Genomic DNA, 8,601 nt, shown 5'->3' with positions numbered 1-8,601 from the left:
TTCACTGTTTGTTAATTTTCCCAGATGCACTCCGATGTCCAGCAATACACAAATTCAAACAGCAAAGGCAGTAACTGTGCAGGTTCTCTCTCTCTCTCTCTCCTGTACTGTCCTCACCATGTGCTTCCTTTGTCTGCTCTTCTCCCTTTTAAACTGCTGTTGTTTTGACTTTTTTATTTCCAAAGTTCCAAAACAATGCAACAGCATATAAAACAGTAATTGCTGCTCCTGGAATTCGAGGAAATCACCTCCAACACCTAAAATATCTCAAACCAGATGTCTTTTTTCTGACAATTGATAATGGATTCATTAGATTTTTAGATTTTAGATATTTATTGTCACGTGTATTCAAGTACAGAAGTACAATGAAAAGTGTATAATGTCACCGCACATGGTGTCATCTTAGGTACAAAGGACCCTCGGTACGGAAAATACAACTACAAAGTAATAAGAGAAATGAAAGTTAAAACGTGAAGCATCACTTCATAGAATAGAATAAAAATAAAGAAACACATGATAATACATACAATTAGATTCTTGATTCCAGATTTTTATTGAACTTAAATTCCACCATCTGCTGTGGTGGGATTTGAACCTAGGGCATTATCTGGATTAATCATCCAGCAATAGTACCACTGGGCTATCACCTAATTGTTTGCAAAACATAATCTTGACACATTAAGAAGTGAGGTGAGATAAGGTTTATGAAGATCAGATGAGCTATTTGGCCCTCCTGTAATAAAGCCAAGACACACTATGTTCATGAAACAAAGTCTTGCATGATCTCTTTGGTAAGACAGACCCATGTTATATTGACATTGACATTGACATTGTAAGGTCATAAGCTCCCGACCCATTTTAAAAGCTCCTGTGCTCCCTTGCAAGCACAGACTAAGCTCAATGTCGAGCTTCATGTTAGTTCCTAATAGTGACCGGATATTTCTTTGCAATCAGGACGCAGTCACCCATAATTCGTTCCACATGCCTCCGAGGAAAATTGAGAATGGAAACATCGATCTTGGATTTGCAGAGTCAGATGACATAATTGAGGGTCTGTTCAATTTCATGTTAAAGTTGTATACTCCCACTGAGTAATAAATCTGATTATTTATCTAACTGTAAAAGACTTTTGTAATCTAATTGAGGGGTTTCAGATGGTTTATATATAGAATAGTGGATCCCTGGGAGTGACTACAGACTGGAATGTAATCGAGGGGTTCAGATGGTTTATATATAGAATAATGGATCCCTGGGAGTGATTACAGATTGGAATCTAATCGAGAGGTTCAGATGGTTTATATATAGAATAATGGATCCCTGGGAGTGATTACAGACTGGAATCTAATCGAGGGGTTCAGATGGTTTATATAGAGAATAATGAATCCCTGGGAGTGATTACAGACTGGAATCTAATCGAGGGGTTCGGATGGTCTATACATAGAATAAGGGATCCCTGGGAGTTATTACAGACTGGAATCGAGTCCCTTGATTACATTCCAAGTTTTACAAAGCACTGCATCAGGCGTGCTGGACTGAATGGGCCCCCCCCCCCCCTTTGCTCTAAAATTCAATGGTTCCTTTTCCCATTAGCATGTGAAGTACATGTTGATTGAATCCTTTGATGGTTGGTTATGTGTAGTGGGCTCTAACTTGTATCAATGGTGTTCTGCAGGAGAAATGTACATTGGTGGCCAGGAGCACTTTTACCTGGAGACGCAGTGCACTGTGGCTATACCCAGGGGCGAAGACGGTGAAATGGAACTCTTTGTGTCAACCCAGAGCCCTTCTCAGATCCAGGCAGGTGTTTCTGAGCTCAATGCCAATGTGATCAGCTTGTGTGGCACTTCAGTAGCACCAGGGTTTATGCCTGAACAACGTACAGCAGTGGCAGCATTATCAGAGTCAGTTTCTCTCTCTGATGATCTGTCCTTGGTCTGTTTTTGTCTGTAATCCTGGATGCCAAGGTATAACTTCCATCCTACACCTTTCAGAATTACTGGATCTGTCGATGTCCTCAACAGGACCCGCACAACATAGAATCCCTGCAGTGTGGAAACAGGCCCTTCGGCCCAACTAGTCCACACCAACCCTCCGAAGAGTAACCCACCCAGACCCATTCCTCTATGAGCTATTATCCTGTATTTACCCCTGAATAATGCACCTAACCTACAAATCGCTGAACACTGTGGGCAATTTAGCATGGCCCATTCACCCTGACATGCACATCTTTGGACTGTGCGAGGAAACCAGAGCACCCAGAGGAAAACCACACAGACGTGGGGAGAATGTGCAAAGTCCACACGGACAGTCGCCCGAGGCTGAATTGAGCCCAGGTCCATGGTGCTGTGGGACAGCTGTGCTAACCACTGAGCCACCATATCAACACAGATCCCTTCACAAAAAGCAGCAGGTCAATGTTCACTGTCGCCAGGTCGCAATCCTGGAGCCGTTCTTCTGATAAGAATGAGACAAGTTAGCAGGAATAGAGCAGGGCAGTCCCCACTTCAAGTGGATGGGTTAGAAATAGTAGAAAATAAGATCTCCTTTCTTTATTTTTCCATATTGTTGCTGGATGGTACAATTCTCAGCTGAAGGCAAAGGTTGAGGGTACAATGGTATGCCCTGGAGACCTGCACACAGAATCTTGGTTTAGCCTTCGAGTGCAGTACTGTGGGAGGGCTGCACTGTCAGAGGTGCTGTCTTTCAGATGTGACTGAAGCCCTGTTTGATCCCTTAGGCGGGTATGTGACATTATCTTGAAGGAGAGGCTGAGGAGTCACCTTTGTGTCCTCGTCAGTCCTTTAAGCAACACCAAAGGACAAATCATCTGGCCGTTATCACTGTGTTATTGGTGATGGTGTGCAAATAGATTCCACTTCCAACACTTCAAGACTGATTCTACCTTGCAAACAGTTCATGAAGTCCCTAGACCGTGATCGATATGGTGTCAATGCAAATCTTACTGCACATTTAAGAGAAAATGAGTTAAGTACATGAGATAGAAAGCAGTAGAAGTATGTACTGGTCAGGTGAGGGATTGTAAGGTGGGACCACACATGTACATTTACCTGACTGGCTTTTTCCATGTTGTTAAATCCTTTGTCGCACCTTCCCACAGACCCTCGTTGCTCATGCACTGGGTGTCCCCGCCAACAGGATTGTTGTTCGGGTGAAGAGGATAGGAGGGGGCTTCGGGGGCAAGGAAACACGCAGCTGGCTGCTGTCTACCGTCGTCGCAGTCGCAGCTCACAAGTAAGTCTCAGGGCGAACGATCAGTCTCCCAGGCTAATGAAGGAAGTCAGCAAATCCACGTCCACATAAACACTTGGTCAGGAGACACAATGGCTCAAAAAGTGCAACATTAATCTGTAACAGTTCGAGACTAACTTAGATACACACCATACCCGCAAGGAACAAAAGTAGGCCATTGGGGCCTTCCAGCCTGCTCCACCATTCAAGGTGATCATGGCTGATCTAATTTTGACCTCAACTCTACATTCTTTCACTCCCCCTTGGGGATCAAGAATCTACCTTCATCGCCCTTCAAAATACTGAAAGATTCTGTATCCATCCTCTTTTGAGGAAGGGAATTCCAAACACAGACCACCCTCCAAGAGGAAAATGTACAATAGATCTCCCATGACCCACAGAACTCAGGTGAATGTTTCCATTTACTTGTCTGTCCCTCTCAGACATCAGAGAGTCATACAGCACGGAAACAGATCTCTCGGTTCAACTTGACCATAGCGACCAGGTTTCCTAAATCAAGCTCGTCTTGTTTGTCTGCGTTTGGCCCATACCCCTCTAAACCTTTCCTATTCATGTGCCTGTCCTAATGTCTTTAAATGGTGTCATTGTACCTGCATCTACCACTTCATCTGGCAGCTCGTTCCATGCACGCACCACCCTGTGTGTGAAAACATTGCTCCCTTTTTAAATCTTTCCCCCTCACCTTAAACCTATACCCTCTAGTTTTGGACTATCTGCCCTAGGAAAAAAATCTTGGCTGTTCACCCTATCCATGCCCCTCAGGATTTTATAAACGTCTATAAGGTCTCCCGTCAGCCTCCAATTCTCCAGGGAAAAAGAAGCCTTATCTTATCTAGCCTCTCCTTATAACTCAAACCAAGCAGTCCCTGTAACATCCTTGTAAATCATTTCTGCATCCTTTCAAGTTTAATAACATCCTTCCTATAACAGGGTGACCAGAATTATATACAGTATTCCAAAAGTGGCCTCATCAATATCTTGTACAACCACAACATGACATCCCAACTCCTAAACTCAATGTACTGACCAATGAAGGCAAGAGTACCAAATGCCTTCTTCACCACTCTGTCTACGTGGGACATTACTTTGAAGGAACATTGCAACTGAATTCCTAGGTCTTTCTGTTTGACAATACTACCTAGGGTTCAACCATTAACTTTCTATGTCCTCTCCTGATTTGCCTTTGCAAAATGCAACACCTCACATTTATCTAAATTAAACTCCATCTCCCACTCCTCAGACCATTGACTCAGCTGATCAAGACTCCGTGGTATTGATTGTTTTATAAGATAACCTTCTTCACCGTCTACTTTACCACCAATTTTGGTGTCATCCACAAACCTGCTAACCATGCCTCATATAGTCTCAACATAATTGGTTATAACAGTCTACCCCAAGTAACGTTTGAAAGGTCCTGCCGAACACTGTCAAAATTGACCTTGCTCTAAATTAGAGCTTTAACTTTTAGATCTGGTCTATTCTTTTCCATCACTATTTTAAAACTAATAGAATTATGGTCACTGGTCCCAAAAGCCCTCCTGCACTGACACCTCAGTCACCTGTCTTATTTGCCAAGGGTAGGTCAAGTCTTGATTCTTCTCTAGTAGCTACATCGACAGACTGAATTAGAAAGTTTTCTTGAACGTAATTAACAAATTCATCCCCATCCAAGCTCGTAATACTATGATAGTTCCATTCTAAGTTAGAAAAGTTAAAATGCCCTACCATTACCACCCTATTAATGTTACAGATCTTTGAGATCTCCCTACATATTTGCTCCTCAATTTCCCAATGACTGCTGGGGAGGGGGTTCTATGATACAATCCCATCAAGGTGATCATCCCCTTCTTATTTCTCAGTACCACCCATATAACTTCACTGGACAATGCCCCAGGAATATCCTCACCAAGTACTGTCACAATGTTTTCCCTAATAAAAAATGCCACTGCCTCTCCTGTTTTGCCCCACTCTCTATCCTTCCTATAGCATCTAATACCTCGGAACATTAAGCTGCCAGTCCTGTCTGTCCCTCAGCCACCTGTCTGTAATCGCTATGATATCCCAGTCCCATCTTCCCATTCATGCCCTGAGTTCATCTGCTTTACCTGTCAGGCCTCTTGCATTGAAATAAGTGCAGTTTAATTCATTGTCCCAGGTAGACTCTTCTGTGATTTTGCCTGCCTTGTCTCTTTAACTTGATCCCTTTAACCTCTGTCCCAGCCTGAACCTATTGTGATGTAATGGCTACACTATTGAAATGTGAGGGTACATTCTCAAGACCACCAGTCTCCTCAAAAATTGAATCCTTTAATAGTTTCAAATGGAATAACAACCGTGAGGTAGTGAGTTCCACTTGCAATTCACTCAGGGTAATGATGGTGTGAAGCAGGTGAGATTGATATAGTTAGGGATAGGCTCAGTTTCATCTGAATATTCTCAGTAGGTTTTGGGCAAATGGAGTTGAAGACTATCAGAGCAGCCATGGTCTTATTGAATGGCCAAGTAGGCTAGATGGGCTGAATGGCCGACTCTTGCTCCTATGTCTTACAAATGACCATGAAAGCCAACAAATTACCATACAAACTCGACCAGCTGTGAAAGTGAAACTACCACACCTCTCTGGTTTGGCAGAAAGTGACTCCAGTCCAGATGTCCTGTGAATATTTATCCTAAAACCCTCTAGCTGATAATCTGGTCATCATCATGTTACTGTTCCTGGGCATAGATTCGAGGCAAAGTAAACTCCCTCCTCCCCACCTTGCGTCTACAGCTTTTACCTCTGTGTTAGTAGCAAAGAGGTAAACCCAGTGAGCTGAACCCAGAGGTTCAGGAATTGAAATTGTGGTCACCCTGTGTCAGAGGTCAACCTTTCAGCCAATTGTGCTAACCAGGTTCCTTGAACGGTATGTGGTAGATCCAAATCAAGACCAGGCTGTTTTGGATCTGGTGATTTGTAATGTTGAAGCTTATCAGAATAAAAGATTTCCTTGGAAACAGCGATCATAACATGGTGGATATTAGCATTCAGTGTGGTGGGGGGTGGGAGCTTGGGTCAGAAACAGCTGTGCTAAGTTTAAGTAAGGGCAATTACAAAACGAATGAGGGCAGAGCTGTCTGGAGGGGACTGGGAAAGGAGCTTAGCGGCAAAAATAACTGAAGAACAATGGCAGACATTTAAGGAAAATAATTCAAAGCTCACAGCAAAGAAGTGTTCCAATGAAGAAGGATTCTAGAAAAGGGATATGATTAATGCAGTTTGGTGTTTGTTGGTTGGCATGGACATGAGGGGCCGAAGGGCCTGTTTCTATGCTGTAAAACACTATTACGCATCACTGACTTCAGAATTATCTGTTCCAAAGTGAGCTTCATCACAAGCTGCTCCAAAAATACATTTTGTAGACATTCCACAAATTCCTTTTCTTGAGATTCGCTACCAGCCTGATTTTCCCTGTCTACCTGCACATTGAAGATCCCCGTGATAATTATCTGTCTTTTCTACCTTCCGATTTATTTTCTTACCAAAATACAGCTAAGAGGCCTGTACACATCTCCCATCTTTTTTTTTTCCCTTTGCGGTTCTGAATTCCACCATCCAGATCCAGCCCCAGCCCATTACCTCTCTCCTTGTTCTTCTGTTAGGACAAAGCGACCTGTTCGATGTTCACTGAACCGTGATGAGGACATGTTGGTGACTGGAGGAAGAAATCCTTTTCTGGGCCGCTACAAGGTAGGATAAACGGGAATGGAGGAGGGCAAGTGAGGAGGGCTGTGAATGGAACTGTTTGCCCTCTGCTCAGGGATCCTTTGTTCACCCTTTCCTTTGTTTCACTTCCAGGTCGGATTTCAGAAGAACGGGAAGGTTGTAGCTTTGGACCTCAAGCTCTACTGTAATGCTGGAAATAGCCTGGACATTTCATCTGCTGTAGGTGGAACTTATGTATTACCTTTCAAAGTAAAATGTGTGTTTCTCTCGGATGGACGCGTTCTATATAGGGCAAGTGTTGGGCTGTTTGGAGTGCAAGTAGTTTGATTGACACATTGTCAGAATAAGTGGGTAGACAAGAGTTTCGGAACATTGTTTTCACTCAAAGGATTGGAAGTCCTAATAATTCTCTCATCCTATGGATGCTGGCCCTCAGTGCGCTCAAGATCGAAATTGCTGAAGAGAATGTGGATGCTGAGGGAATTGGAGATAAAGACGATATGGCAGGAGATGTGGAGTTGGTGCAGAAGAGGGTTTGGGGGGTAGAAGAATGCACAAAGTTGATAGGCCGCTAGGCAGCTACGCAAAGACAGGGTAAGTTGGAATAGATGGAGTTTCATAACTTTAGAATAAAGTTTATTGTCACGTGTACACACATACAGGGATATAGGAGTACAGTGTACAAAGTAAGGCATTTGATAAGGTTCCCCACAGTAGGCTACTGCACAAAATACGGAGGCATGGGATTGAGGATGATTTAGTGGTTTGGATCAGAAATTGGCTAGCTGAAAGAGGACAGAGGGTGGTGATTGATGGGAAATGTTCATCCTGGAGTCCAGTTACTAGTGGTGTACCGCGAGGATCTGTTTTGGGGAAGCTGCTGTTTGTCATTTTTATAAACGACCTGGATGAGAGCGCAAAAGGAGAGGTTAGTAAATTTGCAGATGACACTAAGGTGGAGTTGTGAATAGTGCCGAAGGATGTTGCAGGTTACAGAGGGATTAGATAAGCTGCAGAGCTGGGCTGAGAGGTGGCAAATGGAGATTAATGCGGAAAAGTGTGAGGTGGTTCACTTTGGAAGGAGCAACAGGAATAAAAAATACTGGGCTAATGGTAAGATTCTCAGTAGTGTAGATAAGCAGAGAGATCTGGCTGTCCATGTACCTAGATCCCTGAAAGTTGCAACTCAGGTTGATAGGGTTGTTAAGAAGGCATACAGTGTTTTGGCTTTTATTGGAAGAGGGATTGAGTTTCGGAGCCACAAGGTCATCTTGAAACTGTACAAAACTCTGGTGCGGCTGCACTTGGAGCATTGCGTACAGTTCTGGTCACCGCATTATAGGAAGGATGTGGAAACTTTAGAAAGGGTGCAGAGGAGATTTACTAGGATGGTGCCTGGTATGGGGGGAAGGTCTTATGAGGAAACGCTGAGGGACTTGAGGCTGTTTCGTTAGAGAGAATAAAGTTGAGAGGTGACTTAGTTGAGACATAAGATAATCAGAGGGTTAGATAGGGTGGACAGTGAGAGACTTTTTCCTCGGATGATGATGGCTAGTATGAAAGGATGTAGCTTCAAATTGAGGGGTGATAGATATAGGACAGACTGGAGGATAGCAAATGTGGTTCCC

The 8,601-nt window shown here is 43.5% G+C and overlaps 1 protein-coding gene across 1 annotated transcript in view; it reads left to right on the top strand.

Moving 5' to 3' along the window:
* xdh (xanthine dehydrogenase) overlaps positions 1-8,601 on the top strand; it is a 143,732-nt gene that overhangs the window by 93,454 nt on the left and 41,677 nt on the right. The window contains exons 21-25 of the mRNA XM_043675419.1: positions 955-1,051; positions 1,673-1,797; positions 3,119-3,252; positions 6,910-6,997; positions 7,106-7,192. Coding sequence (XP_043531354.1) covers positions 955-1,051; positions 1,673-1,797; positions 3,119-3,252; positions 6,910-6,997; positions 7,106-7,192 — 531 coding nt within the window. The remainder of the gene's footprint in view (positions 1-954; positions 1,052-1,672; positions 1,798-3,118; positions 3,253-6,909; positions 6,998-7,105; positions 7,193-8,601) is intronic.

The sequence above is a fragment of the Chiloscyllium plagiosum genome, chromosome 3 (assembly GCF_004010195.1).
Source record: "Chiloscyllium plagiosum isolate BGI_BamShark_2017 chromosome 3, ASM401019v2, whole genome shotgun sequence".
In the NCBI taxonomy this organism is placed as follows: Eukaryota; Metazoa; Chordata; class Chondrichthyes; order Orectolobiformes; family Hemiscylliidae; genus Chiloscyllium; species Chiloscyllium plagiosum.
The sequence above is the reverse complement of the archived record's forward strand: the minus strand, read 5'-3'. Positions and strand labels throughout refer to the sequence as shown.